The 17,042-nt window shown below is 37.5% G+C and overlaps 2 protein-coding genes across 12 annotated transcripts in view; one reads left to right on the forward strand and one right to left on the reverse strand.

Moving 5' to 3' along the window:
• LOC106068992 (protein phosphatase 2C-like domain-containing protein 1) overlaps nt 1-16,397 on the reverse strand; it is a 53,621-nt gene extending 37,224 nt beyond the window's left edge. Inside the window, exons 1-3 of one of the 2 annotated variants that reach the window (XM_056013342.1) lie at nt 16,109-16,396; nt 12,950-13,668; nt 1,247-1,360 (exon numbers count right to left, since the gene is read on the reverse strand). In XM_056013342.1, coding sequence (XP_055869317.1) covers nt 1,247-1,360; nt 12,950-13,668; nt 16,109-16,256 — 981 coding nt within the window. In that variant the 5' untranslated portion in view covers nt 16,257-16,396. Of the gene's footprint in view, nt 1-1,246; nt 1,361-12,949; nt 13,669-16,108 lie in introns of both variants that reach the window. The other variant, XM_056013343.1, reaches the window with a different exon arrangement.
• Nucleotides 16,398-16,642: 245 nt separating this feature from the next.
• The window catches only part of LOC106068993 (dnaJ homolog subfamily C member 27-A-like), a 28,683-nt gene continuing 28,283 nt past the window's right edge, over nt 16,643-17,042 (forward strand). For 2 of the 10 annotated variants that reach the window (XM_056013352.1, XM_056013348.1), the window contains exon 1: nt 16,805-17,021. The gene's annotated coding sequence lies outside the window, so the exon portion shown is untranslated. The other 8 variants (XM_056013351.1, XM_056013350.1, XM_056013357.1 and 5 more) reach the window with 8 other exon arrangements.

Here is a 17,042-nt window from a genome sequence, read left to right on the forward strand (position 1 = left end):
GCCTATCTCAACTCGGCTTCGCAGCTTTCGTAAATGAATGTAGCTTTAAAAACCAAATTTGAATGTTTATTTGATCAAAATATGAAATGAATGGACTTTAATTAATATGTTTATGTGTTAAAGTATAAAACTATCTGTGCGAAGAGAAGTTTTATCATCTTAGAGTTTTAGATCTAGGGATGGGATTATAAAGTAAACAATTAAACGAATTAATATTTAGTAAGCGATTCATTACGGAATTGTCTAATGAAAGAATGTTCGTCAGGAAATCTGTAATCACAGATATAAGGAACTAATTAATGTAAAAAATGCTTTTGAAACACAAAATTGAAGGTTAATTTTATTATATAATGAAATCAATGGATCTTCTTTTGTCTTTTCATGTGTCAAAGTAAAAATTTATATGCGCAAAGTGTATTTCTTAAAATTAGATCTAGGTCTAAATCCTTTCTATCTTTTCTCATGTCAACATTGTAGACATGGCCTAGATCCATAAAATACTATAGCTGTAATAGAGTCGGACAACTTTATTTTTTTTTGAGGGTCTTAAGTTTGTTTTAGGGCTACAATACATACACTACGGTCTAAGTTGTTACCCAAGGAACATTCCTGCCTAGTTTTATCAAGATTGGTCAAGCGGTTTTGATGTCTATAAGTAACATACATACATACACCTCACATTCTACTTTATAATATAGATTGTTATGACTTTGCCATGCGCACCGCCATTCAGGATAGTGCAGAAAGAGGGTGCGCACTATCAGTGACCAGACAAGTCGGATGTTGACATAAAAGACTAACGATTTCCGCCCAAGTAGAGAGCCAATATGGAGATGCTGTACTCAAGGCAGATGCCCTTTGTGTTTGTCATGTCTCTATGTAAATAAACGTCTATGTCCTCGTTGAGTTGCCTCACTTAAGTTATTACAATATATATATATATATTAGGAAGTTTGATGTTATTCACCTACGTCTATAAAGGTTATGGGTCGTGGGAACATCATCTTCATGTTAAACAAGAATTCACCAAGCAGGCCTATGATGAAACATAAACTAAATCGATCTATATCGCCGTCAATAGCAAATGCAAGAAAAAGCTTAAGTCTAGTAGAATTTCATTTGACAATGTAAAAGATAATTTCAGTACTTCCTAGTTGTATATTATAGTCCGCCTTTAGAACAGCACATAGAAAAGACCTTAAAAGGCAAGGGAGTGTTCAAAAAGTAGCTGATTTATAGGCAGTACCTTTTTCATGCAGTCGCTGTAGAGGTCTGTCTTTTTTGTCTTTTTCTCAACTGATTTCGTCATGGTTGTCTCCATCTGAGAATCGTATTCATTACAGCAAGTGTCTAGTATATTCTGAAAACATTGTCGACCAAACTAAAGATAATGTTATTAGTAAACAAAAATAAAGCTAAAAAAAACTGCCGTTTGTAAAGTCAGGAATCAGTGCATGTGTAGAATTAGCATAGTGGTACTATTTAACCAGTAAAACATATTAACAGCATGGGCTTAGCCAGGATTTTTTTTTTTTGGGGGGGGGGGGGATGGGCTGGGGGGGGGTCATTTTTTCTTCCCCCCCTCATCGCAAATATATATATATGTGTGTGCGCGCGTGTGTGTTTATATAATTAATCTTTAATACATTCTGATCCTTCATTCTTTCTGAAGACGTTTATTGTTGTACCCTGTACCCTACTATAGGTTCTTCTTGGAGTTAGTGGAAAAATTGTAGACTACAAGCCATTGTCATCAAGGGGGTCTGGGAGAGCGATGTGATCTCCTTTAGCGCGGGGCGAAGCCCCGCCGCCAAGCACTATTTGCGGTATTGAAAGCCAACAAAATGTATTTTCTGAGGTATCTACAGTGCATTATCATGTTATTAAAAGTTTTCTCTCAAAAACCTATTGTGCTATTCTTACTGACTTGGATCTTCCCGCGTCGTTCGGCGCATTGGGCGGCAACCTGGTTCCACAAAAATCTGTCACTTGCAATGTCTGAAGCCTCTTCACAACTGCTCACAGGACCTCCATGAAAGTGTGGCGCTTAGTTGTACTAGAATTTCCCTGTTTACGCTGTTCTCGTAATGGCCTCCATGTCATCGCAACTCTTATTATGCGTAATTCATTTTGTCGGAGAACATGTCCCACAAACCTCATGTGATGCTCTGTCACAACCTTACTAAGGGGTCGACTCCCATTTTGGCAAAGGATTTCCTTGATTGAGACCCGATTTCTATAACTGACTTCTAAAACTTTTCATAGCCATCTTTGTTGAACCACATTTAGTGTTTTTCAATTTCGGCAGATGACTATTCACTGCACTTAATAAATGGAGCCCAGCCACTGGTAGAAATGTGTAACTTCTATTGACTACGCTTTTTGGAATTAGGTGACTGTAGTTTGCTTTAGATTTTAGATCGAAAAGGGAGGTTTTATCGTCGAAATCATCTGTTAGGGGTTTTTAACTAAAAAATCTCTGGAGTTCGTTTTTTTTTAAATTCAAAACCCCGTTTAGGTAAGCTCATAGAATTAGGTGACTGTAGTTTGTTTTAGAATAATATTGAAGAGAAAGGCTTTCAGCCTCAAAACTCTCTGTATGGGGATTTTAAAGTTCAAAACCATCTAAAGGGATTTTAAACTTTTAAAAAAGGTCATCTGGTTTAAACTAAAAATCCTTCCATTGGCTTGGCTACGCTCAAAGAATTTTAGTGAGTAATTTTTTGTTATATTGAATAACAATAGCTTCAAGCCCCGCTGAAGGGGGTTTTAAACTAAAGAATCCCTTTGGCTACGATTATAGAATTTTGAGTGTGTACTTTGCTTTTTTTTAATACTGAAGTATTTTTTAGCTTTAAACCCCGCTGAAGGGGGGTTTAAACTAAAAACCCCTTTGGTTACGCTCATAGCATTTTAAGTGCGTAATTTGCTTCTTTTTTATATTGAATAGGTAGTTTTTAGCTCTAAACCCCGCTGGAGGGGGGGTTTTAACACAGAACTCCTCTTGGCTACGCTCATAGAATCTGGTGACTGGTGTATGCTTTAGTCTTATAATGAAGAGGGGGGTTTTAAATCACAATCTTCCTTAGCTATGCTCTTGGAATTTGGGGATTGTCTTTTTTTTGGTTTTATTTTATAGAAAAGGGGGTTTTGACTGCAAACCCCCCTAGTAGGGGGTTTTTAAACTCAAACCCCACTTGGCTGCCCTGCAGCAAGTGATGATTTAGTGCTAAAATCTCAACTAAAATTAACAAAATCAAAACAAAAAAATGTCACTAAATTCCGATCCCGGGGGGGGGGGATTTCATTTCCTTCACAGTTTTGCAACATAGTCAATTCTGTTGAAGAGTTAAAATCTAATGCTTTCTGTAATTTACCAGAAAATTTCAGAAACCGTGAGTGGCTCTGTGAACGAGATATTCTTGCACCTACAAATGACTGTTAATAGAATCAACATCGACATTTTAAATCAGCTGCCTGATGATTGCAAACTTTACAAATCGATTGACAGTACCTTAGACCCTGCACAAGCTTTATGCTATCTTACCACCAGGACTTCCACATCACAATCTATAATTCAAAATTGGTGCTCCGATCATTCTCCTTAGAAATCTTGATCCTCCAAAGCTCTGCAATGGAACCCGTTTAGTCATTTGAAATTTTTTTTCAAACCTTATTGAAGGAACCATACTGGTTGGCTGTGCAAAGGGAGAAGATGTTTTTATACCTAGAATTCCTCTCATTCCATCTGATCTGCTCTTTGAATTCAAGCGTTTGCAGTTTCCTGTTCGGCTCGCATTTGCAATGACAATAAATAAAGCACAGGGGCAGTCACTGAAAGTTGCAGGAATCAACCTGGAATCCCCGTGCTTCTCTCAGGGCCAACTTTACGTTGCATGTTCCCGTGTGGGTTCTCCACGAAATGTTTGTATTTGATGATGAGCACAAAACCAAAAACGTAGTATATCAACAGACTTTATATTAAAATGTATAAACATTGTGACACTATGTAATTCCTAACAATAACTTAAATTGCATGATAAAAGGATATTGTTTCAAACAAATATTGAAGGAAGATTAAAAAGATGTTACCGAAGGAACAAAAAAACAAAACATAAACTAATGACAATCATGATATGCTGGCATGTTTTTGTTGAAAGTGAACTCATATGCTTGATTTATTTTTAAAAAGTGAACTCATATTAGATGACGTCGAATCAGGAAGATGCAACAACACAAAGAAAGCTATTAGCTGTATATTAGATTCTTAGAAAACAATACAATGATCATTTGTGTCAAATTACTGTCGAATTTCGGGAAGCCAAGGCGAGGATACCAAACAATGAGCAACTCAGAGAAACAGCTCTGGCTGTAACAGAACATAGAGTTTGACTTTGCTTACATATCGTATGGATAGTCTGATTCCCTTAATCTTTGGGGATACTTTAGCAAAATATAAACCAGACTTCCGTGCTAATTACTTAAACACGATATAAAACGAAGCTTTTACTACAATGACTAAGGTTTCTTTAACAATGAAAGAAACAGATCTAAATAGAAACTTGAAAACTTGAAATCACCGAACAGAAATGTAGGCTAACATTATCATAGACAATATTTTTTTATTACTAGATGAATCGATTTCATTGGCCTCCTTCAGTCGTAGAACGACTATGGTTCATCTCAAAGCAAGTGAGATGAAAGCCTGGGCATTGTTTATGGTCGGAACGATGTCGCCCACACTGCAGTTCCCCCCTCTCCGCGCAGCTGATGTGACCAAAGGAACGGAGTATCCAATACAGTTTGGGATCAGTAGCGCCGCAGGATCTGCCAGGCTGTAGCACGGTGTGCCACAGTCTGCCTAAGGGTCCCCAGCTCCTGATTTTTCCTCAGGGTTGTCTCCCGAAGCCTTTCCCGTGTTTGGGTATAGCCGCAGGGCAGCGGAGGTTTGGATTCAGAGTTTTCCTTCTCCTAGATGGGTGGGTAGCCACCAAGGCTAATGAGCCCCTCCTGCCCGAAGCTTACTGGTTTAGGCGCCAGTTGCTCCCTTTGCCCCTTCTACTGTCTGTGGTAACGGTTCCGCTATGCTCAGTAACTGAGCCACACGTGAAGGCCAGGAGTCGGACTGGTTGTCAGAGGCTATTTGAGACGCATGCCATTGGAAGTACTTTATAGGTAATGATGGGCTTAAGACCATTACCACTTCCGTCGTCAACAACCTTGCGGAACGATTTACTTCTTAAAAAAATTACCATCTTTTTGTTCACGTCATTATTAATTATTGTAGCGGAATAAATGCAAGTTATTTGTAAAAGAAAAAACCGAGCACAGCCGGGTAAAATTAATGCTAGTATAACTAACTAAAATTTTTTAATTAAGGCCAAAGTTTAACTAGAAAAAAATATTTTAGTTAAAATCGTAGTTTAATTATTTTTTTTAGTTACATAGTTACAAACTATAAAGTTTAATTAATATTTGTAAAATTTTCAACAACTTTGATAATCAAAAAAATAATGTAGCTCACAACTATTTTGTCAGTCTGCATTTGAAGATGGTGAGGTAATATGCTGGTAGAAGTTATGGGAGTCAATATCTGCTCTTTTATAAAATATTTTTTTTTTGCCAAAGGCGTCTATGCAATATTATGAATGGGGTTGTTCCGAATTATTTCTGAGTCACGTGGTGGTGTTTAATTTCTATTTTAATATATTTTGGGAATCTGATAAGCGTGTTAGGTAATATTTAGTGGTTTTAATTTATGTGCGGCAAACAATAATTTATTAACTGCAAGAACATCAAGTAGTCTACACCGTTTTTATATCTTAAACTTACGCCAAATGAAGCTGTAGCTATAATAGATTCTAGTCTTCCTCAGAGATCTAGGCCTAAATCTACAGTAGGCCTATATATGCTCTAAAAGCGTTAGGATAACTAACTTTAGTAAAAAAAAAATTCTTAATCCACACCCTCCCTGCCCATAAAATAAATTCACTGTGTCCGACTGATTTTAACAACATGGTCAGATAGATGTCCACATGTAGGCTTAGCATGGGCGTAGCCAGGGGGGGGGGTTTGGGGTTCAAACCCCCCCCGAAATGAAATCCCCCCCCCCCTTGGGGGGGGGAAGTCGGAATTTAGTGACTGATTTTTTGCTTTGATTTTGTTTATTTTAGGTGAGATTTTAATACTAAACCATCACTTGCCCTAGCACAACCAAAGGGGTTTTGAGTTTAAAACCCCCTACCAGGGGGGTTCGAGTTTAAAAACCCCTACCAGGGGGGTTCGAGTTTAAAAACCCCTACCAGGGGGGTTCGAGTTTAAAACGCCTACCAGAACGGTTCGAGTTTGAGTTTAAAACCCCCTACCAGGGGTTTTGAGTTTTAAACCCCCTACCTGGGGTATTTGCAGTTAACTCCCCCTCTTCTATATAACAAAACAAAAAAAAAATGCAAACGAAAATCCCCTAATTCCAAGAGCAAAGTTAAGGATGATTTTGATTTTAAAATCCCGTCTAAAATTTACGATAAACCCCCTCTTTAATATAAAAAAAAAGCTAATTACGCACTCAAAATGTTATGAGAGTAGCTAAATGGGTTTTGACTCAGTTTTGAAGGTAAAAAAATACCTCTTTTTAATAATAAAAAAAAGTAAATTATTCACTAAAAATGTTATGAGTGTAGTCTATGGGGTTTTGAATTTAAACTCCCCTCCAGTGGAGTTTGAAGCTAAAAAGTACCTCTTCAATTTAAATAAAAGAAAATTACTCACTCTAAAATCTATGAGCGTAGTCAGAGGGATTTTGAATTTAAACCCCCCGCCATCTTCAGTGTAAGAAAAAAACTAAATTACGCACTCAAAATGCTATGAGCGTTGCCGAAAGAGGTTTTGAGTTTAAACCCCCATTCAGAGGGGTTTGTTGCTAAAAATACATCTTCAATATAAAAAAAGAACAAATTACACACTAAAATTATTTGAGCGTGGCCAAGCCAATCGGGGGTTTTGAGTTTCTTCTACAGATGGCTTTTTTTTAAAGTTTAAAACCCCTCCAGATGGTTTTGAGTCTAAGATCCCCCTACAGAGCATTTGAGGTGGAAAACCCCCAACAGAAGATTTTGACGATAAAACTTCTCTTTTCGATATAAAATCTAAAGCAAACTACAGTTACTTAATTCCAAGAGCGTATTCAAGAGAGGTTACTTATTTTTACCAGTGGTAGGGCTCCATTAATAAACTGCAGTGAATAGTCATCTACCGGAATCGAAAAACACTAAATGTAGCTCAACAAAGATGGCTAATACAGATTTCAGGAGTCAGTTATAGAGATCGGATCTAAATCATGGAAATCCTATGCCGAACTGGGAGTCGACCCCTTAGTAAGATTGTGAGAGAAAGACGCATGAGGTTTGCGGGACATATTCTCCGACAAAATGAATTACGCATAAGAAGAGTTGCAATGATATCCTAGAACAACTTGACGCCACTCATTCATGGAGGTCCTCATGGTAGGTGGGAAGAGGCTTCAGACATTACCAGTGACAGATTTTTTTATGGAAACTGCTTGACGTCAAATGCTCCGAACGGCGTGGGAGGGTCTAAGTCAGTAAGAATAGCACATTAGGTTTTCGAAATAAAACTTTTTAATAGCATTAAAATGGACTGTAGATACCTCAGAATATGCATTTTGTTGGCTTTCAATACCAGAAATAGTGCTTGGCGGCGGGGCTTCGCCCCGCGCTGGGGAGCTCCTGGCACTCCCCCAGAACCCCTTGTTAGTAATGGCGGGGAGTCCACAATTTTATGGAAACAGCTTGATGGCAAATGCGCCGAACGACGAGGGAGGGTCTAAGTCAGTAAGAATAACAAATTAGGTTTTTGAAATAGAACTTTTTAATAGCAGGAAAATGCACTGTAGATACCTCAGAATATGCATTTTGTTGGTTTTCAATATCAGAAATAGTGCTTGGCGGCGGGGCTTCGCCCCGCGCTGGTGGAGCTCCTAGCGCTCCCCCAGACCCCTTTGCTAGTAATGTCGGGGAATCTACAATTTTTTCACTAACTCATGGAAGAACCTATTCTAGGGCACAATAAACGTCTTCCGAAAGAATGAAGGGTCAGAATGTAATAAAGATTATGTACACACACACACATAAATACATATAATTTTTTTTCCCGGGGGGGGGGTCGGGGGGGGGGGAAATTCACCCCCCAAAACCCCCCCCCGAAAAAAAATCCTGGCTACGCCCATGAGGCTTAGTGTACTATACATGTATAGTCGATGATACTACAAGACCACCCTGTGTTGTTGTTTTTTTATTTCGTGTTATGCAATAGTGTTTGCTCAATGTTTAGGGTCAGACAAGAAAATAACACACTGACGTGTACTTAGATCTATCTTTACACTAAAATAGTTACACACCTTCCTTGTCCAAAAACTAAATCGACTGTCCGACTGATTTGAACAACCTGGTCAGATAGACGTACACATGTAGGCCTAGTGTACTGTAGTGTGCAGTCCGACTCCATAATGACAAGTCCACTCTGCATTTTGTTCCTAGCGGTTATGTTAGTTGTATGGTGAGTGGACAAGAAAATAACACATTGGCTTGGTAGGCCTACACAGGTCAAATGTTACGTAAAACTCCAAAAATTTCTATATAATCCCTGGTAACTACATCTCAATGTGAAATTCTAAATCTCATGGGCGTAGCCAGAGCCACCCACCCCGAAATGAAATCCCCCCTTAGGGGGAGGGGAATCAGAATTAAGTGACTGATTTTTTAAATTGATTTTTTTATTTTACATGAGATTTAAATACTAAACCATCACTTGCCCCAACGCAGCCTAGGGGGATTTAAGTTTAAAACCCCTTACCAGGGTGTTTTGCAGTTTAACCCCCTCATTAAAAAAAACCCGTTTCCATAAATCCTAAATTTACGATAACCCCCCCCCCTCTTCAGCATAAAAAAAAAACAAAGTACACACTCAAAATTCTATGAGAGTAGCCAAAGGAGTTTTGAGTTTAAACCACCCTTCAGCGGGGTTTGAAGCTAAAAAATGCCTCAAATACCTCTTTAATATTGTAATAACTTAAGTGAGGCAACTCAACGAGGTACATCGATATTTATTGACAAGACATCACAGGTACACAAACAACATCTATCTTAGGCACAATCTCTCCATATTGGCTCTCTACTTGGGCGGATATCGTTAGTCTCTGCATGTCAACATCCTGTTCTAGTTTGGTTACTAGAAGTGCGCATCTCTGCGCTAGCCTGGATGGTGGTGCGCATGGAAAAGTCATAACATTGCCCCCGTCTTAGCACTTTTCGTCCCGAAAAGAAACACTGCAGTGGAGCTTTGACAGTTCAGGTGGAGGTCGATCGGTGGGAACCACAGACGTTAGGGTGTCTGTTGCCCACAAAGCCATCTGCACAGTTTCCCATGGTCGTCGCTTCCTCTTCTTCCAGTTGGCAAGTCTACGCTTGAGGTGATATCGTGGTCGCTGCTTCGACCCCATGACGATAGTCGCTGATGCCAGCCAGCTGACACATGGAGAGTTAGTGGAGGTCAGGGTTGCCAGCCACGTAACACTAATGGATGTTGTGGTGATCACCGTAGATTCCAGGTTTGTTGTTCTAAGACGCTGAGTCAGCGGACCTTTTCCATGGACGTGTCGTGACACAGTTGTAGGCCCACAGCTAGCCATGGTTTCAAGCACATAGTCTTTCTCAGCTTCATCTGTAAGGTATGCCCATGAAGCAACCTTATAATGTTCATCCACCACTACATCAGGTTTCGCTAGGATTAATTCATCAGCGTTCAAGTCACTCTCACTGATGTGGTCAGAAGTATAAATTTCTGTTAAGTTCAGATCTTGTAGCTGGGTTTCTTGGGATGGGCACTGTCCCCACAGGACGCCGCATATACAGTTCATGTCAATCGCCTGGATGCAGTTGCCAAGTATGGAGTTCTCTCTTATCCCACTGCCAAAGTCAATTTCGTTGTTTCTGCCTCGGCCATTGTTGGGGCCCGTATTCGCAATTTCACCCGACGACATCCAAGGCAAGGAATCAGAAACGGTCTTGAGGCTTTCATGGTTTGAGTTCTTATCAAAGGTACTGACAGATAAACAGAGGTCTTTAAGGTCCACAGCAGCCAGCTTGGACGCAGACCCAACGTTGTCTTGATCTGTCCGTCTCGTTGCAGGTATACCAGGAACAAAGGTTTCAGGCTCATAACAGACTTCTCTAATTTCTTCATTTGTTTCTTTTCTTTCAATTCTGCATATCCCATTGAGATCGTCGCAGCAATCGTTGTCACGTTTCTCGCCCTGAAAGTCATCCCCGCCAGACTTGCCCACAACACAGTCACAGACAGCGCTCCAATCCCCAGCGCCTCCATCACCACTGTTTGTGCAGCCACAGTCCTGACCAGGCAACTGCTCCTTCCCTAACGAGTTTATTCCTCCTTTTGCTTGCGATACAATTTATCACTTTGATCTATTTGGCCTTCTACTTGCAATACACTTACATCAACTTTGTTCAACTTTATGTTCCTGCTCATGTTCAGTTATTCATCAAATGCATCCAAAAAGTCCTGGATCTTGCCAATGAACTCAACAATCCCAAGTTCAATTTCAAATGTGTAGGTCTCAGGATCTTCTTCTTCATTGATCAGAGCTTGCCTCAGACGAGCCGTGAGCGTTTCCCTGCTACCGAGGGATTTTAAACCTCGGTCCCGAAGCTCTTGTCTTATCTCTTTAATTGAGAGCTGATGTAATAGCTTCAAATATGTCATGATTGTAATCAAAGCCTACCTCCTCTCGTTGAGTTGCCTATAATCCCACTTCTGAGACCAATTGTAATAACTTAAGTGAGGCAACTCAACGAGGTACATCGATATTTATTGACAAGACATCACAGGTACACAAACAACATCTATCTTAGGCACAATCTCTCCATATTGGCTCTCTACTTGGGCGGATATCGTTAGTCTCTTCATGTCAACATCCTGTTCTAGTTTGGTTACTAGAAGTGCGCATCTCTGCACTAGCCTGGATGGTGGTGCGCATGGAAAAGTCATAACAATATAAAAAAAAGCAAATTACGCACTCAAAATGCTATGAGCGTTGACAAAAGGGTTTTGAGATTAAACCTTCCTTCAGCGGGGTTTGAAGCTAAAATATACCTCTTCAATATAAAAAAAACACATCGCGCACTCAAAATGCTATTAGCGTAGCCAAAGAGGGTTTTGAGTTTAAAACCCCCTTCGGCGGAGATTGAAGCTAAAATAATACCTCTTTAATATAAAAATTGTCCAGATGGCTTTTTGAAAGTTTAAAAACCCTCCAGAAGGTTTTGAGTTTAAAATTCCCCTACAGAGGGTTTTGAGGTTGAAAACCCCCTTTTCAACATTATTCTAAAGCAAACTACTCTTACCAAATTCTATGAGCGTAGCTAAATGGGGCTTTGAATTTGCTAAAAAAAAATAGTCCAGAGATTTTTTAGTTTAAATCCCCACAACAGATGATTTTGACGATCAAATTTTCCTTTTTAATATAAAATCTAAAGCAAACTACAGTCACCTAATTCCAAGAGCGTAGCCAAGAGAGGTTACAAATTTCTACCAGTGGCTGGACTCCACTAATAAAATACAGTAAATAGTCCGCCAAAATTGAAAAAGACTAAATGTGGCTCAACAAAGATAGCTAAGACGAATTTTAGGAGTCAGTTATAGAGATCGGGTCTCAATCAAGGAAATCATATGCAGAAATGGGAGTCGACCCCTTAGTAAGGTTTTCACAGAGCATCGCATGAAGTTTGCGGGACTTGTTCTCCGACAAAATGAATTACGCATAATAAAGTTGCGTTGACATGGAGACCAATAATAAAGTTGCGATGACATGGAGGCCAATACCAGGAAAGCGATAACAGGAACATCCTAGTACAACTTCACACCACACTTTCATGGATTTTCTCAGAGACGGTGGGAAGATGCTTCAGACATTGCCAGTGATAGATTTTGGTGGAAACATCTTTCCGCCCGATGCGCCGAACGGCGCGGGAGAATCTAAGTTAGTAAGAATAGCACATTAGGTTTTTGAAATAAATGTTTTTAATAGCAGGATAATGCATACCTCAGAATATGTATTTTGTTGGCTTTCAATATCGCAAATAGTGCTTGACGGCTCACAGCGCTCCCCCCAGACCCCCTAACCAGCAAGGGGGAGTCTACAATTTTTCCACTAACTCCAGGAAGAACCTATATAGAACAAATATATATTTTCGCGGGATAATGCATGTATGTATCTCAAAATATGTATTTTGTTGGCTTTCAATACCGGAAATAGTGCTTGGAGGCTCACAGCGCTCCCCCCAGACCCCCTAACCAGCAAGGGGGAGTCTATAATTTTTCCACTAACTCCAGGAAGAACATATTCTCGGGTATAATAAACATCTTCCGAAAGAACGAAGGGTCAGAATGTAATAAAAATTAATTATACATATACACACACAAACACACACATAGGCCTATATATATATATATATATATATATATATATATATAAATGTTAAAAGAATTAGATCAAACTGTACTCAGGTATAAAGTCAGATGAAAGCTAGGTCTAGATCACCCCCCCCCCCCCTAAAAAAAAAAGTCTGTATAGTCTAATTTTTTTTTTTTTTTAGTTTAGTTCAACTATATTTCGAAATTCATGATAAACTTTTAGTTTAACTACTTTATTTTAGTTTTCACATTTATTTTAGTTCCCATCACTATATAGGCCTATATATATACTAGCAGTACACGCTGGCTACGCCCGTTGATTTGTTCCCAGGCTTTATACAGTTGAGTGCAATCGCTTACCCCTTCCGCACCCATAGATACACAAATTACATGAATTTCTCTATAATAATGTTGACATTCAAGGAAATCCTGGCCAGCCTACCTGAACTAAAACTTTGCTTTCCTGGTGAAGATTTCTTGTGACACTATTTATAGTGTCAGGTCTTTGCAACTCATAGTCTTCTTGGGCGTACTCAGATTCCGCAAAATTTCTTGCTACCGTTGACACAATTTTAGAATCGAATTTCTGTATCTCTTTTAAAAGAAATTCATGCAAATGTTTACTACATTTAATTGCAGCATTACTGCCATGGTAACCATCGAATACTGCTACATAGCATTTATCTATATCTTCCCCAAAGTGATCTTGATAAACTTTAGCATCCTCCATTTCATTTTTCCATCTTGAATTTCTAGAGGTTGCAATTCCTACGCTTGACACACATTTAACACTACATTTAAATGAATACGATTGTATTTCAGAATCGAATTTACTATTGTTAGGTTTGTATATATCACTAAAAGAATCATTTTTTAGTATTTCATAAGCTTCGTCAATTTTTTTTAACAGACTGATGTCTAAAGGCTGCTTATTTTCTGTTGCATCCTCTTTTATCTGTTTAATGACCGAATGTCTTTTATCAAGTAATGTCTGTGAATTCAATGGTTCATCAGAGGGATTTAACTGAAGAATGGCCAGAGCTTTGTGATAAGCTCTGTGGTTGTGTAAGTTGCTTACATCAATATACAAAGAGCAGTGATGGCAGAATATTGTTATGTCGTAGTTTTCGCCAAAAGAAGGAAGCAACGTTTCCGGAGTATCTGGGAAAAAAAAGTGTAATACATTTCCCAGTAAATCAAGGGTAAGCAAAAAAAAAGACATAAAAAAACAACACTAAAACAACTACTTTAAGAACGAACCAAATTAAAAACACTACTGCAAAAAATGAATCAATGATATGAAAATTATGAAGAAGAATTAATATATTTCACATATAGTCTGACCTAAAGTAAAAGTACCGTAACAAGGTTACAAAGATAGTTTGTGTGGAAATACTAAGTCAGAATTGGCCCCGGAAGTGGTCCACTGAGGCAGTTAAAAAAGCAAGTAACAATATTTTCAGCATGAATATCATAAACTATGAACTACAAACTATCAATAACCACAAACTTATCTCCGCCAATACAAAAAAAGAAGAGACGAGTACGTATCGAAAGCGTTGCCGATGTTATATTGTATTAATTAGACCGACTGACAACAAGAAACCACATGATACGGAGATATATTAATGTTATTAAGTTATCATTATTACATTGTTAATATTCATATGTAGGCTATTCAATGACCTGATTGTTATGAAGATATGGTTCAATGTGAATCTCACCTAACTGATGTTATTGAATGATTATCCTTTTTTTTTTAAATAAGTGGTTACTTTTTTTGCAGTAGTTCAAAAAGGTTTTACATCGTCAAAAACAAAGAAAAAACATTTCATGGTCTCTCACGACAATTAACATGCTACCTCAGACATTGTTCATAGTTCATTTGGTTGTCCTATTTTCCGGCTGTAGACATCATGGCTATTGTTCTCTTTTGTATACACATGTACCAACACATGTATTATACATGTCCTCACATGCCAAACGATGATACAGGGATTCTTCCGAAGGCAGCCGTCTCCAGTTTCCATGGAAGCCTGGAAACCATAGAAATCCAGGGAAATACAATGCTAAATGTTTTTGTTGGTGCATTTACTAGTCGACAGATCAGCGTGAATCTTCATTGTTCTGATGTTGTTATGACCAACACTATATGCTTAAAACTAATCAATGCAAACAATATTCCTGGACATCACTTAGTCATCACGTTGCGGATGAGGCGTGTGTTCGGCGCCATTGTATACAAGTCCAAGGAACCTTATTAATGTGACCGTTTTTCCACATCACCATCGCAATTGAATGATTATCCAATTTGCTTTTGTTTATATATATAGTTCTCTGTGCATGCCACTTGAATACTATTAAACACTGCTTATTAAATTTTGTTTTAACATATATTCCACTTGTATACATACTAAATGCATTCTTTCTTTTTTTAAACAAAATTAAACATTTTATTGAAAATGTTAGTTGAATACATAAAAGAAAACACAATACAAATATTTTGCAACATTATTAAAAAAACAACAACACAGAATTGCTTGCATAAATGTTTAAAAAAACATACAGAAAAAAATCGCCTCCCTTATTAAATGGAGATTCACCTAACCTTTTTAATGTTGATAAGAAACTTAACTAACCCTGATTTAAAAAAAAAAAAAAGAAAATTGTGAGTCTTTTGCGGTTGCCATGGTAATGGCGGCCTTTTTTTCTAATATGATTTTTAAAATGCTAACACTTTTAACAAATAAACAAAATGACAAAAATGACTAGATTTTTACAAAGCTTACTCTGTTTGGTAAAAAGTTTGTAAAAGTTATTTCTTTCACACTATCAGATCTTGAAATTTCGCACAATTATTTATTGAACCTGACAAAACAAGAAACAACTAAAACACAACATTTGTTAGGTATCGAGCAATGGAAAGAAATTGTATTTGACAGATGTGGTGGTATATGTTGAATTAGTAAACTTTATACTTTGTGTAGAGAATTGGGAAGTCGCTAAAAATTTTTAATTAAAATTTAAAACTAGCAATAGAAAACTACAAAATCTTTGTATTTTAATAAACACTTTGCTGGCACAGTGGTTAGTTTATTGACTTGAGGAGGCTTGAGCTCTCGAGTTCGAATTCATGCCATATATATATATATATATATATATATATATATATATATATATATATATATATATATATATATATATATATATATATATATATATATATATAACTGGCATTTTAAATTACCTCTCTCGAGAGATCTTTTCCCTTTGCAACTTCTTGTGTGACTAAGGAGGTCAATCCTTGTATAGATCTATATGTCCCCCTTTTCCCAACTGGTCCAGACTAGTGAAAGGATATCATAAGGCACATTGAGAAAACTAAAAGCACGAAGTTGCGCTAAACAAAACAATTGGTAAAAATATTTCTAATCGCACAGATTCATTATTGTTAGTCTAGGACTAGATCTATAAGAGATTTAAATGCATGGCTGATTCAAAATAATTGATACAACTACGCTTAATATAAACTTTGTTTTGTAAATTATTGTAATCATTTAAACTTTACACTTTCTAAGTGTCTAAGTGACTTAGACCTTACCAGAAACACGAAAAGTCTCTCCTTTGAATTGCTCGGTGAATTTCGAAAACTCTTTTCGACTTCTATTAGAAAGTTTTTCAAGTTCAAACAGTGCATTAATATTTTCTTTTTCGTCTAAACTTAAAGGTTTAAAATTTTTAGAAGCCATTTTTAGATTTCGATATCAATTATTATACTTTTTAAAATTTTATCTGCTATTGAAAACTCATTTTAAAATTTTCTTTTTGTTGTTGTTATGGTAAACTGATCTTTTCCGTTTGGTGTTTAATAAATGCATGGTGACATTGCTTTTTATTTTATACTGTAGCTTGAATACATCTAGATATAGTTCAAGTAGTTGATAAATTAATAATCTACATTAACACTTGCTAAAGACTAGATTACAACTGACTGAGTCTAGCAAAAATTAAAGATTTATACTTGTTACATCTAAATATTAGCTTATATTAATTTTAAAGTACTGGTCTACACATTAAAAATATTGATTGATTAAGAAGACCACAAAGCTAGCCATTCCCTGGCCACTCCAAATAATAGGTTGGTAAGGACGCTAGCAGAATAGCTTCCCCTGGCCTGTAGCCTGTATCCTTCGATACTAGATCTCCTATTTCGATCAGTTTCCGTATAAATCAGTGTAGATCTAGATCTATGTCTAATACTAGATCTAGTAGTCTCTAGACTAGTTTGTAAATTTTTTTTATATGATTCGTATGTTCCTTCAGAGTTGAAGATTATTACTTCATTAACTTTATAGTCCAAACCTCGATCCCTCAGGACGACGGGGGATTGGCGTGGGCAGGGTTTGAAGTTTGAACCCGTGACCATCGGCTTCGATAAGTCCGAACGACAGTCCAGCGCGCAAACCGCACGCTAAAGAATCGATATCTCGAATTAGATCTAGATCTATAAGACGGTAGTATTAGACTATGGTATT

The sequence above is a fragment of the Biomphalaria glabrata genome, chromosome 16, assembly GCF_947242115.1.
Source record: "Biomphalaria glabrata chromosome 16, xgBioGlab47.1, whole genome shotgun sequence".
Classification (NCBI taxonomy): domain Eukaryota; kingdom Metazoa; phylum Mollusca; class Gastropoda; family Planorbidae; genus Biomphalaria; species Biomphalaria glabrata.